We start from the raw sequence: 23,734 nt of genomic DNA, 5'->3' as shown, positions 1-23,734 counted from the left end.
AAGAAAAAACTGAGTATAAACAATAAAGCAAACTTCCATTTCATTTTTTTTTCCCTTTTAGTCTGCAGAAGTAAAAATTAACAAAAACTAAACCCACTTGGCTGAAGCTCTGGATTTCCCTATTGAAATAAGCAATGTTATCATTGGAAATATAGATAATTTTATTCATCTAGGAGGCGCTATTTTTAAAAAGTAAATCTTTTAGTGGGAAAAAAAGGGAAACAAATCTTTTATATGCTGCTGAAAAGGGTAACTATTTTCCACTAGTTCAACAGCACAAATTACCTAAGTTCTTGTTTCATTGTTAAAAGCAAACTATTCCTCTGCGTACTTGTTTATGGGAAATTTATGACTCCATCAAAAAATGAAAACGAGTTCCACAGAAAAAGACTGAAGAACCAAGCAGTGACTGTCACGTTGACTGAAGGAAGTCAAGTTCCTATTAAACTTCATTTGACTTCACCACAATGGCAAGAATTAATCTTAAATGATAACAGTACTATTACATACTATTACAATGACCAGCTTATTTCAACAAGGTTACTGTTATATGTTTTAGAGAAAAGCAGATGTCATATCGAGACTTCTGTGAACTCTTGTTTTTTCCCTGTTTGTTTGTGTCTTTATACACTACGAAATAATGAACAGCATCGTATTTCTCTTCTGCTAGATTACTGCAACATGATTATGCCAAGATGCTCTTCTCAGAAACTCTGAACTTTTTCTCTTCTCTTAGCACTGCTGTTAATTTCTATAAATTAGTATTTTTTTTCCAATGTCTCTTCAAGACCAGCATCAGGAGAGGTCCAAGGAAGGATGGAACACAGAAGTACGAGATGAGATTTCCTTCAGTCTCCCTCTTGTAGTGGACATTTAAAATAATTCTGAATGGAAAAGGGAAGTAAACTAAATCGTGTTCTGCTAGAAGAAAGGTAAAAGTAGACTACAGTCAAGCTTCTCCACAGAGAGCTTATTTTTTTAGGCTGAAATAAAACAAAAGCAAGAGCTGAGAGTAAGTGCAGCTTCCCTCTAAGGAGAGGTCACAGGGGAGCAATATGCTCTGAGACACAACTCATAGCACACTCTATGCTGGAAACCACAGGCTTGACTGAATGTGCTCCCAGCCAAAACAAGCATCACTGTTCCAAAGTCACTGATCTCTGCGCAAGTAAGCACGAAGAAAAAGAACACCGAAACACTCAATTTTCAAATTAGCAGTGTTCTGGGGAAGACTAGAAGAAATGTGACCTTTTAACGTCCCCCAGACAGGCACTATTAACATACTGATGCAAATTTTAGGTCAGTACTGGCTTTTCAGTTGAACATCTTCTTCTATGATTCCCACATTGCCAAAGCTCAAAATAAATATATTTACATAGTCTGACCCATAAAGCCAAAAAATCAATGCACTTATTTTTACTGTCTCAGTTGAAAACTCCCTTGACAAAGGGAGTAACCTTTTTTTTTTTCCCTCTACCTATGGACTGCAATAAATCAGAACTCATTTAACCCTTACTTCACTGATAATTCATCTACTTGGCATAGCAAGTACCTAAATCTGAAGCATACATACTGAGATTTGGGTATTTTAAACACAATTGAAATGTCAAGCGGACTTCTCTGTATGAAGTTAAATTATAAAGTTATTATTTTATTAATACTGTTGAAACTCCAAAATACCCTGCCAATCATTTCCCTTTTCCCTTTCTGTCTTAATCAGATATGCTACTCCTACAAAACACAATTATCTTGATTTTTCCATACAGACCCACTTTCTTTAGACTCATTTCGTAGGCCTCCACATAATTTGGTGGGGAGAAAAGCAGAGAAAAGATAATAAGCTTAAAAGCCTTGAACAATGAATAACCTCTTTGACAGTGCTGGATTCTGCAGAGGTTAGTGCTCAAAAGTAGTTTTAAAAATATTTACTAAATTAAGTTGAATTTGTGCTTGCTGCAGATGGAAAACTTGCAATGCAGCCGTTACCATGGCTTAGTTGTGCTATGGCTCTTTGATAATGAGCATCACTGAACATGCCAGAGCCTGAGATACATCACAGCCTGAAATATGTCGGAATTTCAGCCATCATTGCATCACAAAATTGCTCTCATCACACAAAACAAGACCAAAAGACCAATTATCATTGGTGTAATCAGGACTGTGCAGTCAAAAGTACTTGTGTATTGCCATGCATGACTCATTCCTTAACTATTTGTTTACCACCATTTCCTAAAGTTACTGGTGTAAACAAGAAGGGGATTATTTTGGTGTGTCAGCATTTCCTGTAAAGACTGCATCCCCATATGGAAATGCGTCAGCATTTTTCCTCCCTCAGACCAACTCTAAAAATGTGTGGTTTTTAACCCCAGCATTTCTGTTTTGAATGTTTGTGTTTCTCCCTTTTAGACAGCTTACAACGGAATCGTGAAAATTTCAAGACGTCTTTTTTTCGGTTCCTATGAAAAAGCCATTATTTATATGAAAGGACTTACTCAATATTGCTTTTTTTTAGGAAAATTAAATCCCCAGTTCTCATATTTGCACAACTACAGAGCTTCCACAGGAGGCCTTCAGGAGAAGGATAATAAATACTCATATTTGGTTCTAAATTACAATGAGTTTGCTTCTATCAGTCTCGCCTACTAATCCTCACCGTTGGCTCATCTTCAATCTGTTCTTGTCTCCTGAACACAGTGTTTTCCAGAGTGATACTCCACTGACGCCTTCTTCTTTTTTTTTCCCTCAACAGCAATTGTGCTCTTACATGCATCCCTGATGCTGAGGGGTCCCTCACTTCCTGATGTGAATCAAAACTGACTTTGCTGACTGAGGTGGTGTCCAGGCTTCAGGGAAAGACCCAGAGGATGTGGTCCTCTCTGCCATTATGAAAGGAGGGACAGAATTTCTCATCAGACAAGCTCCCTTGCTCTTACAACTCTATACCCTACTTGCTCACAAGTAGGCCGTGGTTTGCAGTGTCACTGGATGTCCTTCTTGCTTTCAGAGCCTTTCACTTCTGAATAACCTCTTCTACTCTGAAGATGCTTAAGAAAGAACAGCAGTCAGTAAACCCTGGCTTAAAAAGTGCTTGCAAACACAAACTGAAACTTCTATGCCCCAATCAAATGCTCATAAGGACTTTTTGTCTACGTTTTCTACATGCCATGGATAAACATCACAGCGTTTCAACACCTGACAAAAATTTCAGGAAAATTTGTAATTCTCAGCAAAAATTGCTCTGTTCTATAGCAGGTGTTAAAGCATTACTCCTGTATCACCTGATTACTTATTAACAAGAACCTTCTCCACAGGACAGATCAGCCAGTGGCCTCACAGCTATCGTAGTTCAGCCCTGATCGGGACCAGACTACGCAGTCTCTCTCTCACTCCCCCCACCTTCCAAGAGAACAGGGAGAGAAAATATAAGGAAAAACGGCTCGAGGTTTGAGATAAGGACAGGGAGAAATCCTTAAAGTTACCGTCACGGGCAAAATAGACTCGACTTGGGGAAAACTATTCATTTATTACTACAAACAGCAGGATAATGAGACAGAGAACAAGATAACCTCCCTCCACCCCTCACTCTTCCCAAGCTTACCATTATCTCTACTACCTTCGCCTCCCTGAGCGGCACAGGGGGGAAGAGGGAATGGGGGTTGCGGTCAGTTCATCACATGTTGTTTCACGCCGCTGCTTCATGGTTGGGGGGAGAACTCCTCACATTCCTCCCCTGCTCTGTTGTGGGGTCCCACCCCTATGCCACAGTCCTTTGTGGAACTGCTCCGGCGTGGGTCATCTCTTCCACGAGGTGCAGTCCCTCCAGAACAGCTGTCCCAGCGGGCCCTCCACGGGCCTCAGACGCCTTCAGGCATCCACCTCCCCCGGTACGGGGTCCTTCGTGGGCTCCAAGTGGATCTCTGCTCCTCCATGGACCTCCATGGGCTGCAGGGGGACAACCTGCTCCACCATGGTCGTCACCACAGGCTGCAGGGGAATCTTGGCCAGGAGCCGCATTACTCCTCCCCCTCCTTCTTCATTGACCTTGGCGTCTGCAGCTGTTCTTCACAACAGGCTGGTAGATGTCTCTCAGGATCTTTTTTTACATCTTATTCACTTCTCATCTCCTCTCCACTTCTTGCAGCTGGGCCGGGCCGAGTTGGGCCCAGTCGGCTGCCTGGCGAGAGGCCAGAGGGTGAGGCCTGCAAGGCCCATGAGGCCTGCGCCTCCCCCTCTGCGCCTCTGCCCCTGCTCAGCTTCTTCACATCTTCTCTCTCTTTTTTTTTCTGTTCTCCCATTCTTAAATACGTTATCGCAGAGGCGTTATCACGGGACATTCTGCTACCAATCGGCTCAGCCTTGGCCAGCAGTGGGTCCGCCCTAGGCCTGGCCAAGTCCCCTGAACAAAGGGGAGCGACTTCTAACAGTTTCCTACAGAAGCTACCACCTTAGGTCCCCCCCTACTAAACAAAACCACGACACCAGCCAAAAGAAGAAACACTGGATTTGGAACTCATCAGTGAGGATCAGGGAGGAAAACTAGTAATTTTTCCTATAAAGCCACAAATATCTACTTATACTTCATTTAGTTATACAGAGAATACTTATTCCCAAGCACCTATCCGTACTTTAAATATCTCACAAGCCTCACTGGGCTTTAACTATTTTTCAGTTGCTGTTTATTAGTGAAAGAAGATGCTATAACTCTCCAGGTTGGCTCACCTCTTACCTCAGAATCACAGACAGCTGTTCCCACTACCACCATAGTAGTCTGCATCATCACTGGATATATTATTTCATGTCCTCACCAAACTTTTAAAGTATTTGTGTTTTGAATATTCTTCAACATGTCACAAGTACCTCAAGGAATAACCACTTACTTGAGAATTTAAGTTCAAAGAAAATCACTGTGTCATCTATTTTCTTCCTCAATATAGATAAAACAAAAATTATGTAATTACTACAATAAATTAATAATAAACATTAGTATCTTAAGAGCTTAAAAATTTCCATACACCTTCTGTAGTTGGAATGAATGAAGCTACAGAAACTGCCTATACAAAAATGTTTGACGTATATGTATCAATGTTGATGTTGATGTATATCTGTCTCACAAGCTCCTGTTTACTTCAACATACCAAAATCTGTCTTCCTAGCCTTAAATCAAAACCTTGAGTATAGATGAAAAATTTAAAAGCACAAATGAATACTTCAGGAAGCACGACATTTTTATCACCTGCACAGTGCCTGAAGACCAGGCTCTTCAGCTTCTGGGAACCTGGAAATCTGGGTTGATCTCCAAGATGTACATAGACACTCAACCGCTGAGCAGCCTTCCACAGTCTATCCCCCAGGCTAGCCGTAACTCATTACTGCTTCAGGCTCTTTGGCCAGCCTGAGTGACATGACATGGCCATCCTCCCATCCTTCCTTTTCCACATCCATCATTTCAGGCAGATCTACACCGCATACTTGCCCTGTCTAAGTTTTGGCTGGGAACTGACAGACTCCTGTCCTTCAGACCACTGCCAAAAGAAGCCGTTCGCACAGAAGTGGCAAAGTAATTTTTTCTTCTATAGTTTGTTTTACTTGTATGGCCTTCATAGTGGCTTTAACCTCAATGGTATTGTTAATACAGCAATCACAGGTACTTGCCAGGGTCACACACTAATATTTCGATATTGGTACAGTGATCCTCATTTAGCTACTGCCTTTCTTTCCCACTGCCGCTGAACAACACCCTATAGGCAGAGTCTCTAACATGCACAGCTAATTTTGTGAAATTCATCTGGAGCTGACACCATCTACTTAGTGCAGAAGAACCGAGCTGTAATCCTGCTGTTTTTATAAAACTGCTCTACTGGGGTCAAGATATCACCCAGCGCAGGTGAGTCATCTCTGCAGTTTTATGTACAGAAAAACAACTCAAAGTAGAACTGGAGGAGGTGGGATTTAAAACACTTTGTAGAGAACTCAAGTATAACTTTCTTTACAGTCTTAAGGATTGGTTAAAGAAGTTTCACACTCTGCTGCTGTGAACATAAGTAGCTAAAAACATATGCAATGGAGAGGATGTCTAGTACTTAATTAAAACATTAATTATCCATTATTTTAACACTGTCTCTCACAGTATCCTTCTGGACAAAATGTCCAGCACATAGCTAGACACGTCTATAATACACTGGGCAAACAATTGGCTTACAGGTTGGGCTCAAAGAGTTACAGTAAACGGGGTCACATCAGCCAGTGGCAGGTCACCAGTGGGATTTTCCCCAGGGCTCAACTGTAGGACCAGTACTCTTTAACATTTTTATAAATGATCTGGACGCAGGAATCGAATGTATATTAAGTAAATTTGACGATGATACTAAACAAGGAGGAGCTGTGGACTCCCTCAAGGGCAGAGAGGCCTTGCAGAGAGATCTGGACAGACTACAGAGCCGGGCAATCATGAACCATATGAAATTTAACAAGAGCAAGTCCAGGATTCTCCATCTGGGACAGGGTAATCCTGGTTATGCGTACAAATCGGGGGATGATACGACTGGAGAGCAGCCTTGTGAAAAGTTATCTGGGGGGCTGGGTTGATGACAAGTTGAATATGAGTCAACAGTGTGCCCTGGCAGCCAAAAGGGCCAACGGTGTCCTGGGGGCCAGGTCCCACTCATCAGTCGAGGGAGGCAACTGTCCCACCTTAGACTGCCACGGTATGGCCCCACCTGGAGTACTATCTGCAGCTTAGGGCACCTCAGTATAAGAAAGACATCAAACTGCTAGAGTGTGTGCAGAGGAGGGTGACCAAGATGGTGAAAGGCCTTCAGGGCAAGACTTCCGAGGAGCAGCTGAGGTCATTTGTTGGGAAGGTTATTATCCCAACACCAACAATGGAAAGAGAAGCCCAAATATAAGTATATACTATACTTATATGGTGGAATTCACTTTATTGATTTTGAAATTTCTGAGCTTTTATTACTCTGAAATCTTGCAATTTTATTCAGTATTTTGCTAAAAGCTCTAGAACTAGGAGGCAAATGATTCCTTGAAAATGTCTACTTCATGGACTTTTAAAGTAAGCATTTGGCCTCTGCACTTGCTGGAAGGTTTGGAAACATGAACATCTAAAGCTTCAAATGAAGAACAATACAAAACCAGTCCAGAAGTATGTTTTTTTAAACTCATTTAATCCAGCCTCTCAGCACCATAATGGCCCACCTCATTATTTTTAAATGTTCATAGCTGACTATGCTATATATCAAAATAGTACTGCTTGTCTCATTAAACTACCATAATTTGCAACTTGGATATGCAACATAAAATATTAATCACCACTTCAGAAGCCACTTTCATCCCTTAATTTGTAACAGGGTAATGCTCTGCTCAAGTCTGCTCCAAAAAGCTTGCTGATGTCTTTTCTGCTAGTATCCACATTTTGCCCTTTTGTTTGTGTTTGCAGCAGACACATATAAAACAGAAGCATCATTTTTAGATATTGTGCACTGGTTAGATGGTAGCAGTAGGTTGTCATTTTCTCTGACGTACCATTTCATTCTAAAGTCTGCCTAAAGAGGTACTGCAGGTTACCAAAGGTAGGATGTATACACCTAAATATCTCCTATGTTGACACATGAAAAAAAAACTGGGACACATACACAAAAGCACGTATCTCCTTTGTCTGAGTATAATGTGCACATCCTCATGGCTGGGAGTGCTTGATACATAATCATATACAGATCTGTGAATAGGGGATGCACTGCAGTAATTTCATTGCTAGTTCCACAAGGAAAAGTAAAGCAGAGGAACATTAAATGAAAAAGGCTTGCATGCCTACAGGGAAACTCTAATTGGATTCAAGAATTTTAAATCCATCTCCAAACGCAGAGCAGCAGAGAGTGACTCACAGACCTTTCTGCAGAGCTTGCGGAGGTGAAATTAGCAGGGGAGATGAGGGTTATGTGGGCAGAACAACTGCTATAAAAACAAACACATTTGTAGTGTAAAAACGCAAGGACAAGTAATGTATTTATATGGCTCCTAAGAGTTTCATAGTTCCTGAGAGAGGACCAGGACCAGAACAGAGGAAGAGTAATTGCCACACACATCACCCCAAAAGCACCAAACTGCCAAGGCATCTGAACATTGGCAAAACTGGGTTAGTTTCAGTGGCACAGCTGCTTTTCATGTCACTCAAGCAATCGAGCTCTGAAACTGTGCATACTCAGTTAGTGTTGTATAAAGGAAGTGTCTGGTTTTGTCCTCACAGCAGCAAAGATGGACGTAGAGGACTGGGTGTATCTGTAGGACGCCACCGGGATATCCCTGTCCTTACAGTTATTTGCAGCACGAGCTGTAGCCAAAGCAATCTCTGTGTTGTTACCCAGACACACGCCCTCCTGGACCGCAGCTGTGTGCAGCTCCCCTGAATGCTCCGCTGAAAAAATACAACACAGGTTATTCAGGTTGAGGTCCACTGCTTGAACAACTCTTTGCAAGTTATTAGTTCATATTAAGGAACCAAGATCAGTTGGAATGCTGCTCAGCACTACCATTACGTCTTATGCGCAGAAAAATATAATAGCTCTAGAAAACAAAAGTAAACAGAAGGAACAGAGCCCTCATCAAGGCTATTTGCTTAAGTACAGATAAGCATCCTTTCTGCAGCATGACGGTAAAGTACACTACGTAGCTGACACCTGATTTAGAAAGATTTAATGAAAAAATAAAATCTATCCACTTTACTTGAATGCACTCTGTAACAAAAAGGGCTTTCTGAAAACTTCAAAGACCCATACAGCCTTGAAAATTTTGACATCCACATGCCCCTACCAAGCAACGTTGCAGAGATTACAATGACTCTTGAAGTAGAGAGACATATAATGAGATATGTAACAGCAAAATAGTGTCTTTGCTGCAGTTACTCCTATACACTGTATCATCTTACTACAGGGTTACAAGTGTCCCATCACATAAAGAAAAGGAATTAGAGCATTGATAATTACTTTTTCACTCGACTCATCAATATGTTCAGGCTTCAACACAGGCTGAGCTTGGGGAGTCAGTATCATCAATAGCAAATATAGGTTAAACCAAACACAAGATATCTAACTGATCCATGGAAAGCGTTAGCTGCCTATGTATTTTATTGGCATTCTATTTTCATGTCTCAGTGAAACCACAAAAGCCACACAAGTAAATCCTAATAAAATCTGTCTCTCAGGAGCACAGATACAAAAGACAACAGAGCAAAAACAATAGCATGGCTCTAAAACTATTCAGGGAATTGGCAGTAGAAGTGTCTCTTTTTAGCCCTTTTGGGGACGTGTAGTAAACTGTCATTGGGACAGCTGACCCAAACTGGCCAAAGAGATATTCCGTACCATGTGTGGTCACGCTCAGCATACAAACTGGGGGGAGCTGGCCAGGCGGTGGCAATCAGGGACTGCTGGGCATCGGTCAGTAGGTGGTAAGCAGTTGCATCACTTGGGTTTTTTGAGTTTTCTTTCTCTCTCTTTGTGTTGTTTTCCTTTTCATTGCAATTATTTATTACTATTATTACTATTTTATCTTAAAATACAGCCCTCTCTGTCCATAAATCTATATGATTTCTTTTCCCTGTGGATGATGTTACTTTTCTTCTTTTATCTACCTACACTCTTGCTTGCAAAGGAAGTTAGTACTAGCCAAGCAACTTACTAAATTTAAAACTCAAGTCAACCCATCAGCTGAACAGAGTGCTTTTCACAGCTGTGTGAAAATAAGGCTCTAAATATTCACATGACATAGAAAAGCTCTCCCAGACTTGGATTATTTCCTGCAGTCTTCACAAGCACTTGGCTTGAGAAGGTATTTTAAGTAGTGCAAATAGCTCAAAAAGGTAAATGCTTAACAGCTACCAAGTAACTTTTCCAGATTGCAGGTGCATTAGCATTTCATTGCAAATCAGGAGTTAACCTTTTAAATACATCTGATGGTCATCCCCACTTACTCCACTATGATTTAGACTGCAGAGCAGTCCTGAGGCACGTGGGCTGGATTCCTTTTGAATGTAACTGAAGCAGAAATTTCTCTCCAAGATCTCACCTGATGTGCTTCAACCACTAGCGGGCATTCAGTCCATAGGACTAGACTAGAGTTAGTCCAAAATCAAACTATAAGTAAACCATAAACCCTCACTGGGGGACACTGCGGCCTCTGTACCGATTCTTTTGTTCTACAGACCCACGGCTTTTGCAGTGTTTGACTTCCCAACACAGACACAGCCTCAGAAGTTCAGGTCAGCTGCTACATCACTCAAGCTGAAAGCAAGCAAGGCGGGTGGGGCACAGCCACGCAGCCATGAAAAATCTGGCACACATTTTAAACTGGAACAGCTCCCAGAGGAGGTAAGTTGTAAGGAGACAAAATGGCTCCAAGGAATTGTTGGCAGGTCTTTGCAATGGCTGTCATCTGTCTCCTGTTATGTGTTGTTTTCCCCTCAATACTCTTATAATCATATGGTTATAAGAAAACAGGAGCTTTTACACTTAAAAGAACTGAAAAATGAAACCCCAAAGTCAACATAATTCAGAAAAGAAGCAAAAGGAGACAGCATTATTAATTTTTAAAACATCTTGATTCTGTAAGGTTTTGTTAATGTTTGGGATTATATGCTGCAAAACCACCTGATTTTTTTTTAAAAAAAAAGGTTTGTTAAATATGACCTCTAAAGACTTAAAATAAAATAAATAAGCAAAATACTCCAAATCAGGAGAATTTAGTCTGCAGAATGTTTTCTTGCTGCTGAGTAAAGCCATATAGCACAGACATTACTGAATGTCTCCTACCAACAACTAGGTCGCCTCCACTGTTCATGTGCAATAAGTCTCAGTAGGAGACAAAATTCTGGGAAAATTTTTGAAAGTCTTGGTTATGCATTGCTTGCTTGCAAGACCTTTGATATTACAAGAACACCTTCTGCTTTTGTGAATTGATTTATCTACCTTTTAAATATTACGTTCAAGAATTAAGAGCCATACTATGTTGTTTTGTAGTTTAGAGCAGTTGCTAATGACAGCACCTTTGTTGTTTAAGAATAAATAAGGTATCAGAACAAACCCCAACCTTTCCAGCCTGCAAACCATACACATTATTTCTGTAGAGCCAAGGAGTCACAATCATGGTCACAATTAATTGCTTAAGTCAAAACTCCTTGGTGACATTGAGATGGTGCAGAGGAAACTAGGCCCACAAACCCTGCCAGAAATTCCTCAGATGTAAAAGCATGGCACAGAAAAAGACACAAAAGTCACTTTTTCCTCCCTCCCGGTCCCTTTGCAGCAGAGATGTGGGAAGAGAAATGGTTGCAGAAGAGAGCACTGCAGAGTTTTCCCTGTTGGCAAAGGCTGGGGAAAGTTGTGGCAGGAAATGAAATTGCTGTAAAAATGCTTTGATTTCCACCCCCGCCCCTCCCATGCCCACCCCTGGGCTTTTTTTTTTGTCAGGGAAGTAGGTTTATCCCTGATAGAACAGAACTGAGTTCCTGTATCTTTCCCTCAAGGCTTCCCATGGCTTAGCATACGGCAGCCAGAAATGGCTACTACTTCCTTCTTCAGTGTACAGAAGGTCACCTCCAAGGCAAGCCCATGTAAGCAAAAATGGAGCAACACCACTTCAAACCACCCTCAGCTCTCACCTGGGAATGCTAAGCAGCAAGCTGGCATTAGCTCATCCACACTTATTCACGCCGCTAAGTTTCAAGATTGCACATCTTAAATCTGTAACCACAAACTCAGTCATTCTCAAGGGCAACAGTAGAGACTTTATGCCAGAAGATGGAAACGCCAACCAACTGCTGACTTCTGAAAGGGACACAGCCACAGTGTGCAGTCCTACCATGGCTACTTGCACAATGTTACATTAGAGAAAAGAAAAAAAATAATCAAAGGGTCATAATCTTCCTCACATGCTCTTCTGTTAAGTCCTCAGTGTAGTGCTAATAAAATTCCTAAAACACCACACGCAAAGCCAACACTTGGCCCCACTCTTCCCTCTTGCTGGCTCTCTGCTACCTGCTCCTTCACATGCTCTCAAAAGCCCTAAGATTCAAGCGGGTTTCACCTCTGGATCAGCTGTCCACATGTTTATTACTCATACTCCTGATTTGGTCTACATTCTTTGTTAACAAAAAAGCTTATTTGATACAGATGGCTTCTCCCTGAGCTGCTAAATTTACCTTCCCAAATTTAATTTTATTGCAAGAAAATGAATATAGCATTTAAAGGAAACACAATTCTCAGTAATAACATTTTACTGAGAATTACAGTATTCATAGAAAAACTATTTACAATGGTTTGAAAGAAATACCAGGAGGAAATCAGGGAAAAAAAAAAAGGCTACATCAATGAACAGTGAATCTGTTTAAGCTCTTACAGATGAAGAAGTTTCCCTGTACACAAGTGCAGTTAATCTGCAAACACAAATGAGAAAAATATGAAACCAGAATAGTCTGTTTTATCACAGATTCATTAAATTTTCAAATCTCTCTTGCTCCAATGTGCTGTGCAAGAAGAGAGAGAAAAAGTCCTTGACAGAATGCAAGTGAGGAAGATATAACAGTACTGTGCCGGCATGTCTCTAGAGAACCTTCCGAATCTGCTCAGGAAGACTGCCTGCTTTTCATAAAAGTTGCTAGAAATCCCATATAGCTGCTTTTAATGTATAATTTGGGAAGTGGTCTTGTTCTCAAGATGATAAGAGTAAATCAGCAATTACCCTACCACAGCCAAAATTACGACAACAGAAACAAGAGCAAGGCCAGCCCTTAGGGACCACTGAATTTTCTCCTACAGTTTGGCAGGTATTTTCAAGTTTAAGTCCATCCACATTCCAATTTGGCTTTATCTCAGGAATTTATTTTATTATTAAAATGGATTCTGCAGTGGTACTAGTAGGCTCGAGTCAGAAACTCAACCCATCCATGTTCAGCTGCTTTCTTGGCTGGTATATCTGTGATGTGCATCAAAACACACAAAAGCCTGGAGCCCAGGCCTTCTAGACCTTAAGTGCCGCAAACATGTGTATGTCCAGAGATTAACAGTGATACAGGGAAGGAGGTACATAATTTAAATTTAGTACTTTATGCTAGGCACTGAGCAGCACAGAGCAGAAGGATAGCTTCTTCTGTAAAGATACACTGAAACTCTGCACCAATGCCTTCCCACATTAAAGTAACAGAGTCTTCCCTCTACCTCAGAGTCACGGAGATGCCAGACAAACTGGGCCAATCTTGCCTTTAATAACGAAAACCCACTGCTTTTCAAACAGCTGTTGCTGATCAAAACCTAGCAGAACCCTTGGCAGTGAGCACTGGGGAAACTTTTCAGGTCCAGAACATAAAGACCCTGTCAGCCTGTTCAGGACAGCAAACCCTGCCTAGGGAAAGGAACATGCACCTGAGACACGGAGAGCTTGTTTTTCAGTGCTGCTCCAGCAGGTTTTTTTTTTTTTTAAAGACTATCCCCAAATCAGAGCAGCAGAGGAGTATTTCCTTTTCCTTATTGCAGCCCCCAGTGAGAGAGGAAATCTGCAAGAGACAGGATTATCGTCTGCAAAACAACGTTTCCCCTCCTTAGGCACATTTGATTCCACGTATACTGATGGACACCATTAAATCCACGCTGACCTCTTTAGGCTGCCTGTGTTTTGGAAACACTGGTCTTCTTTTCTCCTGACCAGGAAAAAATACACAGTATCACAGCATCCAGATCAGGAACTGAGGATCCTCCACACAACAGGCTAATGAAGGATGAAAAAGCAAATGCTGGCGTCATTCACCAATGACTGCCATTTCTTCTGCCTCTAGTCAGAGTCATCCATACACATCAGAGCACAGAATTTGCCTCTGCTCAGTTTTCAAGGATTTCTGTTGAGGACACCTCCACTCCTTCATCCTCGTTCACCTTCCTTTCGGGTATCATACTCCCACTCACCTTTACAGTTAAATAAAAAACAGAATACTCTCCAGAGAACAACAAAACCTCTATAATCTATTTCAAGCATTACAGAGTTTTTTGGGCCATCAAAATGCAGCCATTCTGAAACGTGCCAGACCAGACAGACCTTTGAGGAGGGATGTGACATCTGTGAAAATCACGGGTCCCTAATTATCCAGACTTAAATTATTTTTAATTACAACACTGCAAAACAAAGAAAATAAGTTATGTATGTTTTTACATCAGGTATTTGTGGCTCTTAACTTTAGTAAGGAGAATCCCATTTCTACTATGCAAAGCTTAACTTTTGCTGCCCTTTTTTTTTAGCAATTTACACAGGTGAAACAAATCAAACAAAACTGACAGAGGAAAAAATATTTTTCTACATAAAAAAAGTTAAAGATCTAACTTATTTATCTAGGCTGGCCTCTGCTTTTAAGGCCTCTGGCCTTAAGTCTTCCTCTCCTCCAGCAACTCACATTTTCCCTGTCTGGACTGATGTCAGGCCAGATGTATATTGTGCCTCCTGCTGCCAACAGTCTTAGCCACTTCTGACAATGGTAGTTTTGCCTCACATATGGCAAGATGTTTCTCAGCATTTTTGTGGAAAAGGAAGGAGATTTCCTCACCAGCCTCAGCGCAATAAGGTCATACTTTAAAAAACAAATTTAGACCATAAATAACAGAGGTACCATAACATCCAGCCATCCTTCCCAAGAGACAAACTTCCGTTTGTTAATGCTAGTGGAAGGCTCCTTGGATGATGGAGTTCCATCAGTAAACCACGCACATGTGTGGTTATTCTGCATGTCAAGGCACACTTCCACATTCAAATGTTTTGGCTCCTAAAAATATTTGCATATTGTTGAACCTTCCTTGTGCCTCAGTTCCACTTTAAAAGTTCTTATTTCCATTCATAACGGTAGAAAGTAAAATCAAATTTTATCAGTTCCTGACCAACACAAGAAATGGGATGAAGTAACCAACATAAAACTCATTTAGGATCTCCTCTTGAGTACTGAAACCTCCTTTCACTTCAACTGGAGCAAGACCCAGGTTTAACTCTTTCGATGCTAAAAATCGCATTCCTAGAGAAACACAAATTCAGACAGTGAATTAGTTGAGGAAAATACACTAACGGGTCACCTCTAATGCCTTGGCCAGTTCTATGCAAGCATTCTGGTTCCAATGGAAGGATGGTGCTTAGTCTGCTGTCCTCATATCCCTTTCCAAACAAAATCAATTAAGTTGAAAAGCTGTTGATTTACTGTCAGAAAGAAATCCATCCATTGTAGAGTTATATTTGTAAAATTGCAGCTCTTCAAATTCAGTCCTTAGATCATGATGCCATAACTTTCCAAGACAGACAAGCTCTGACTCATCTGGAAAGACAAACACTATTTTTGACATTTATGCCTTATGAATTATTAACTGGTTTGCTCCACCTAGATTGATTTTGCATGAAAAGGAATTTTTGTCACATACCTTGAAGGCTGAAAATGGTACAGGCTGGAAAAGAACTCAGCAAAAATATCTAATTGGCTACTGCTGCTTAAAAGGGCAAGTTCTGTTAGTCTACTAAAAGTCATAAAAGATTAAATCAAGAATGATTTTCAGAAGAATTTTTTTTCTAGGGGAAATAAACAAACCTTCATCTCTATTGGAATATGTTCTGTTATCACGCTGTTTTGTCGTGGTGACATTCTCCCCCACAGAAGCAGAACAGAGTGATGTCAAGGATACATTAAAATGGAAGATAAATTGTGTCCTCAATGTTACTGCACAACACTAACTGAATTTCTTAACGCAAATGTGAAAAACAAGCCCTATTTCAAAATTTTTAGATATTTTTTTTTCATCTTTAAAGACCTTTTGCAGCCAGTATGAACTGGAATTTAGGAATCAAAAAAAATAACAATCGATAGATAAATAAATAAATAACAAAAGTGGTTTAAAAATCAAAATGAAATCCACAAAAAGATGAAGAAGGCAGGAGAGGATGTAAATATTTTAACAGCGTGAAGTGCTTCTCTGACATCAGAGTAGGGGAAAAAAGGAGGGGAAAGCCAACATTTTTCTCAATTTTAGAACTTCTGCTTACCAAGGATCCAGTATAGCATCCGTATTTGGCACGGTGATACGAAACCCAAGGGACATATGACCAACGCACAGCCCAATGGAAATTACATCAATACGATAGCTGCTGTTTTGCTGACAATGAACCCAGCTAGTGCCACCTATTTATTTTGAAATATTTGTGGATTCACTTCACCACCCCTCCTCTGCTGACAGACCCGTTAGCCGAACCAAGGGTTGAATTTCTCGTTCTTTCAGCAGGCCCTCTGGCGTCACACCAAGCCCCCTTTACAGGCTGCCACTAGCAAGGTGACACCGCTGCTACCTCAGCAGTGCCTTTGCTGGGATCAAATAACACCGCTTCTTTGGTGAAGGAGAAAGGAGGTGAGAGCAAACTGCTGACTTTCAGTGTGACCCATGTGACGCGGCAACAACTACTTCAGCCCAATTTCAGTCTACATAATATAAACTTTTTTTTTTTAAATGCTATTTATAGATATGGCGTCCATCACTGGCACTAGTGCATGGCTGGTATTGCATCAGTGACAACTATATATCCATGAATCATCCTGTCTGGGTCTGCCACGGTGGTACCCATCCACAAACTGAAATTATGCTGAACGTCGAACAGCCACTTCTTATTTGTTATTTTCTCCCACGCAGCTCTACAGAGCATCCACAAAAGGAAAGCTTGTGAAAAATATTAGCACAGTAAATATGAATTTCCATCTCCTTTCCTACGCTTCAGGAGGAAAAAAAAAAAAAGTTATTTTAATTCCTATCACTTATGTGACATGTGCTATAACCTCAGGTTTAAAAAAAGCTACAATCTTGTCTCCAAGATTAAGTGCAAGATTAGACAGGGATAGAAGGCTAGGTACTTCTGCTGTGACAAAGATCATTGCAATAATACCATGCTATAGCTCAATTTTCTTTCATCTGCATACGTCCACATATTTAAGAGAGGATTAGCACCAGCACTGTCCATCAGGAATCACTAAGTGAGAAGAAAATGAGGACTGGAGTCACAGAAGTTGCCCCAAAGCAGCACAACGCAAAACTTTTCAGTTCCAGGAGAAAAGGTTGTTGGAAGGATGCCACTGAGAAGAGGGTACTGAGAATAGGGCCACGGGCCTGCTTCATCAGGGCACTTCCCACCAAATGCTCTCCATTCACAATTTCTCTTCAGATGTACTGACTGAGTGGCAACAGCTCCTTACGGCCCACAAAGCAGATTTTCAACTCCTTCCCTCTTGTTGAGTTTTTAAAAGTCAAAGGCTTCATTGGCACACTACTAGGTCATGACAGTAAGTGTTCAAGCTCCTCAACCCTCCATCCTCCACAACAAATGTGTAAGACTACCCCAGCACCTCCCTTACATTTGCACTTGACAGCTACGTGAAACTACAGAATCTTCTTCACAGTAACCTCCGCAAAATCTGCTTCCGTTGAACCTGTTTACGCTGCTTCGGCACTTTTACGAAGCATGATATCCATCAGTATGCAAGTCATTAGGGAACATTTAAATCTTAGAGACACTGTTTTGCATGAATGACCAAGAGCAGCCATGCCATGTAATACTTCAGTGAAGAGGAAAGTAAAGATATAAAACAAAAATCTGATGCAGGCCGTGGTTTGACCATAGCATCCATAGATATTCTTTGCCTCCATAGATCACTGGGAAAAAAATTGCAGATGAGTGTCAATCAGTGCTCCAGCTTTATATATACATACATACATCCCTACCTAAAAATGGAAACTGCGTACATCAGGTGGAAAGATACTGCAGCAACAGATGCTTGAGAAATCCTCCCCAAAAAAACCAACCCATTATCTCTTTTGTACACAAAGCAGCAGTGCTTTCAATTAGATTTAGAAACAGCGTTAGAAACTGGAGCAGACTGTTTAAGCCATCAACAACTCCAAAGGGTTACACAGCATCTAACTAAAGGGCAATTTGGATTAAGGTCAATTTTTCACCTTTTCAATTATGCAATATCAATAAAAGGAAACATGGGAATGGTGCCAAATGTGAATACTGTATCTGGCAATCAAGCTAAAGTACACAAACAGAAGGAATTTCCCTACCTGCTGTGGAAATAATTCCCTCTGCAGCTAAGTAAATATTTTTTCCAAAAGCAGTCTTTATTCCCAGATCAAAAATTTCTTCGCTTTCCTTGATCTCAAAATGTACCACTTCGCACTGAGAGAAACCAACAGACCGTCAGCAGTACATGGCTCTGGAAGAGCCAGTTTGGGCACCATCCTCAGAGCCACACAACCTCGCAAATGGCTCTTCCTCCTCTTCCCTTCACCTGCTCACGAGTTTCCACACCACGTTTCTATTGTGAAACTTCCCAGACCAGCTCACATACATACCTTTACATACAGGGGAACTGACTGTAATTGGGTGGGTGAGGCTGAGAGGAAATGTGGAAGGAGGTAGGCAGACCTGATGTGAGCCCAGCTTCAATCGTAGTTGGCTGGGGAAGACAGGTGAGGTGCTTTCCCTGGAAAAGCCCCAGGCAGCAGGCACAGGTCCCACTCAACACTGTGGGACAGTCAGGAACTGGGGATTGATGGGGATTTAGAAAAATACTGGTATCAACACGTCACTGTCTACATCCTCTTTCAGTATGGAAGGAACAGTAACAATTGGGTTAGCTGCAGTTTCAGAGTTTAGCAAGTGTAGAAAACATATCATGTATAGAAAAGGATTGCTCCGCCTATTCCAGTGAAAAATATTTTACACACTTCTGACCAAGGAATTAAAAAAAAACATTCAGCTAGATGAACCACAATATAAAAGTAATTTGACAAGGAGATTAATTTCCATCATACTCACGTTCCCACTGATTTCAGTGGAACTGCTCACAAGTTTATCACGATGCACACACTCAGAAGGTTTGCTGAATCCACGCTAACAAGCGGACACTCTTCCAGGACACTTCCAAAACAGAATATCAATGTTTTCAAACTCTGCCTCAACCCTAATGTGCTCGTTTGCCAATGAACCTATGTAGACAGATTGGAATCCATGTAGAATCCCTATGAAGCCCACAGGATTTTGTGCTACATGGGTTACAGAATAGCAAAGCAGGAGTCTCCTTTGCTTCTTATTAAACACGAGGGTCAATCTCTTACTGTGCTGCCTTGTTAAAGAGGGAAGCATGATACTTTCCACCCAAAAGTCAGGGCATGTAACAAGCTACTGGCAACTAGGAGAGGAGTGGAAGTCATTTCTTCAGCCATTTCTTTCAGTAATAAACCTGGTTCTCTATAAAACTGCATAAACTGGTGACTTCTGTGTTGGTGTTAAGAGAAATTAAATCATGTTGTATCATAAAAGATAATACAGTGGTAGAAAATAAACCATCTTACAGGCCGTTTGGTTCAAATCACTACATTCAGACTGCTATTTAAATGTCAGTCACATTTATTCAGTGGTTCCCAGGGGAACCTCAGATATGGTCATTCCCTGCATTTTTCCTCATTTCTTTCCCTATGAAATTATTACTTTCTGAAAGCTTTGTTTTGACTGTGCCTCACAAGAGCCATATTATGCAATGAATGCAGTCATGTGGAAACAAAGCTTATGCTATTTTAAAACAACTCTGTTCAAAGGCTCCAGACTGTCAAATCTGTATCGCCCAAAATTACTCTGGTGGTTTTAAAATCATAGACAAACCTGCAGGAAGCAACAAACTCTCGGTCACACTGTCATAGCACTGGAGGCAGAGGAGTTTGCATAACTAAATAAAAAGGGACCATTTGGTGGCACAGCCCATTCCTGGGAAAACACTCTTTGGAGCAATCTTCTCAGCTCCAAAATGTCTGAAAGGTTGGATCATATTGTATGCTCGTAACCATAAACTCTCTGTGTATAAGGGGTACTAATGTTACAGCAAGACCAATAGCATCACAGATGGAAAGAAACTAAACCAGAGACTTCAAGACTTACTTCACAATGCTAAACGGGGTTAAAAGATATAGCAACCTGAGAAATAACTTGAAATTGTTCCTAGTATGATTTAGGACTCTATTATAGAATCATAGAATCATAGAATGGTTAGGGTTGGAAGGGACCTTTAAAGATCACCTAGTCCAACCCCCCTGCAAGGAGCAGGGACATCCCTGACTAGATCAGGTTGCTCAGAGCCTCATCCAGCCTGGCCTTGAATGTTTCCAGGGATGGGGCTTCCACCACCTTTCTGGGCAACCTTATTATGACACTACACCACACCACACACAAGTTCTTACACAAGTAAGAACCAAAGGAATCATTCAGAATATTTTAAACTTCCAATTTGTTCGCTCCTGTCTGGGCAGCTTCATTCATACCAGCAATGTCAATCCATATTTCACCCAGGGATTAATCCCTAGTCAGAAGGATTACTCCCTAGAGTAAGGTCAGCACGACTAAGTCTTGGATTTCTCACTCCTACTGAAAACAAGCCAATAAACAGATCAGTCTTGCAACCTACTTGTGAGTCATTCTCATACATGAATGTGTCTTCATGGCCTGCATACAAGCAGTCCGTGAAAGTCAAGGCTGGGCCCAAAAATCTCTGGGTCGTCTAACGTCAGGCTGCTAAATCCGGCATCAGAAACTTAACATTGTGGTTCCAGCCAGCTAAAACTCTTCCTTCCTTCTAAGTGACAGTATTGCTGACAATCAGCATGAGAGTGTCATCTGAAGGACAGAACAGCATGCACAGACCTTTCACACCATGCTCCCTCCAAAAAAAGATGTTTACCTCTGCTGCTGCAGACTCATTAACTTACAATAATGGAGAACTAAGGCTTCTGTCATTAAAAAGTGAACTCCAGCTTGCCTGCTTCTTAAGTGTGGACGGCACAGACACTGTAATTCTTATTTTCGGTACCAGAACTCAGTGCAGCAATGATGACTCCTGGGCTTCCGACAGCACTGTAGGTAGAGGGGGAGAAATAATGAAAGTAGCAGCAGCAGACAGGCGCTGCAGGATGGGCTCAGGCTCCCTTCAGCGCTCCTGACCACATCTGTCATGAGCAGGGCAGGTTGCTGTGAAGCTGATTTTACCAGCGATGCAGCACAATGTGGTATGAAAGGTGAGACACAATGTCACCCGATGCCTGCACCGGCCCACGCAGGACTTGACATATCCCACTGCATTCAGAGCCATAACGGGTACCGGTGTAATTGCAAGGCACTGAGAACCAGAATTTGGGCAAATTCACTTATTAGGGGTCCTTCTTTCAGGAACACCTCCCCACAGTGCAACAAGAGACGGGATGAGAGAGATGAGATGAATGAGAAAGGGAAAAACGCAGGTGCCGAAAAGCCTAACAGCTGCTGTATCTTGCGTGCCTGCACCTACAGACTGCTTACAGCAACCAAGACTGTCACCTGAAGACCCCTGCAAGGATGATCAGTAGGAAATAACCGGGAATTTTCTGCTTAGCAGCAAACAAACAAAAAAAACCAAATAAACAAAAAAGGCACGTTACACTGGTCTTGGTCTCAAATCTCTAAATCCAAAGAAATTCCCTCAACTCCTACGAAACCATTTTAGATTTATCCCCAAAGCACGCTGAGTCAGAACCTGACTCAGAAATTGTACCCTCACGGACTGTAACGCACAGATTTTGTGTTATGAAACAACTCGAAGCCCGGTGAAACATCTACCCTGACCTTCCTGCAATACCACACCATGCCTAAAGCAACGGAACCAAACCTCATTATGCAGATTTCAGCTGTACCCTGGAGCCAGAAAATAAAACAAAACAAAACAAAACAAAAAATAAAAACAAACAAACAAAAAAAACCGGTCATGTTTACGGCTGATTTACAACGCCAGGCTGAGGAAACGCCGACAGGAACGTGGCACAGAGCCCTGGGTACAGACGGTGGGAGGCCCACGGCGGGGGTCTGCCCCAGCGGCTCCCCCCGCCGCCTGCTATCCCCCTCCGCGCCCGCGCTGGCCCCGCGGGGGCACAGCGCAGGACCCGCTCCCGCAGCCCGGGGGCCCCTGCCCGCAGCGCGGCCAGAGCGCGGGGGCAGCAGGAAGGGGGGGAGACACGGCGGGACTGCAACTCCCCCGGCCCCACGCACGCGTGCAGCCCAAGCGCTCACGCAAAGCCGTGGACACCCGTGCAGACCCACTCCCACCCGTGCAGATTCACGCACCACGCACACTCCTGCGCGTTTATGCCAACCTGTGAACCACTTGCGCACCACCCACACCCGTGCACCACGCACACCCGTGCCTACCCACGGACACCCGTGCACACTCGCACATCACGCACATCCGCGCGCAACACCCGCGCAAGCTCACTCACCTCGTACACCCGCGCAGACGGATAAAAACCCGCGCACACTCACGCACAACACACACACCCGTGCCAACGTATGCATACCCACGCACACCCGACCACCACGCACACCCTTACACAGCATGCCCACGCACCGCGCACCCGACTGCACCACGCAGCCGAGCGCACCGGCGCGCAGCCGGGCGCCACGCACCCACGCGTGCGCCCCACGCACACCTCTTGCCGCGTGGGGGAGGGGGGGTACCTGCGTGGCTTTGTGGAACTGCTTCTTGAGCCCGGCCACGGACATGGCGAGGGCGGTGAGGTCGGCGCGCTGCAGCCGAGCCGAGAGAACCGAGCCGCGGGGCGATGCGCTGCGCTGCGCTGCGCTGCGCTGCGGTGCTCCCCACGCCGCGTACGCCGCTCGCGCCGCCCGCACCCGCGCGGACGGTGGAAGCTGTCAGGCGGCGGTGCGGGGGCGCCGTGACGTCAGAGAGGGACGCACCGCCTCCTCCCGGGCGCCTGGGGCCGCCCCCCCTGCCCCCACTGTCCCCCCCCCCCGCCCCCCCGGGGGGGCCGCCCCCGCTCCCCCGCTTCCCCGCTCTCCCGCACCGGCCTGTGGTTCCTCGTCCCGTGTCTAGAACACAGTGATGTGCCTCCGCAGCTCGGAATTACAAACACCAGGAGAACAGTAATTAACAATTGCCGGACTCTGCCAGCAAACGCCAAAACAACATGAGCAGTGTGATCCAAACATAAGTCCCGAGGAGGCCACAAAGATGCTCAGAGGGCTGGAGCACCTCTCCTATGAGAACAGGCTGAGAGAGTTGGGGCTGTTCAGCCTGGAGAAGAGAAGGATCCAGGGAGACCTTACAGTGGTCTTCCAGTACCTCAAGGGGGCCTACAGGAAAGACGGGGAGAAACTCTTCAGCAGGGCCTGTTGTGACAGGACAAGGGGTATTGGCTTTAAAATAAAAGGAGGTAGATTCAGACAGAATATAAGGAAAAAAAATGTTGACACTGAGGGTGGTGGAACACTGGCACGGGTTTCCCAGAGAGGTGGTAGATGCCGCATCTCTGGAAACAGTCAAAGCCATGTTGGATGAGGCTCTGAGCAGCCTGATCCAGTTGCTCCTTGCAGAGGGGTTGGACAAGATGACTGTTAAAGGTCCCTTCCAACCCAAACCATTCCATGGTTCTGTGATCCTTTTCTGCAGGCTGGACCAGTCACTGCATGTGTGTACTGCAAATCAGCACATCCTGGGTGCACAAAGCTCTTGTCAGCTGGTTGAAAGCAGCCATGCTATGTTGGCTTTGTAATCCCATCACAACAAACACTCAAGACAAGCTCGTTAGATGGGATGACAGTGATTTCAGAAGTACCTAAAGCTGTTTCTAAA

General features: G+C 43.1%; 1 protein-coding gene across 1 annotated transcript in view; it reads right to left on the bottom strand.

The window, feature by feature from the left end:
• Positions 1 to 22,778, bottom strand: part of SH3GL2 (SH3 domain containing GRB2 like 2, endophilin A1) — a 102,356-nt gene extending 79,578 nt beyond the window's left edge. The window contains exon 1 of the mRNA XM_086770376.1: positions 22,600 to 22,778. Coding sequence (XP_086626502.1) covers positions 22,600 to 22,644 — 45 coding nt within the window. The 5' untranslated portion in view covers positions 22,645 to 22,778. The remainder of the gene's footprint in view (positions 1 to 22,599) is intronic.
• Between the last annotated feature and the right edge of the window lie 956 nt (positions 22,779 to 23,734).

Source organism: Chlamydotis macqueenii, chromosome Z, assembly GCF_036417535.1.
Source record: "Chlamydotis macqueenii isolate bChlMac1 chromosome Z, bChlMac1.mat, whole genome shotgun sequence".
Classification (NCBI taxonomy): Eukaryota; Metazoa; Chordata; class Aves; order Otidiformes; family Otididae; genus Chlamydotis; species Chlamydotis macqueenii.
This window is presented reverse-complemented; position numbering and strand designations above follow the sequence as displayed.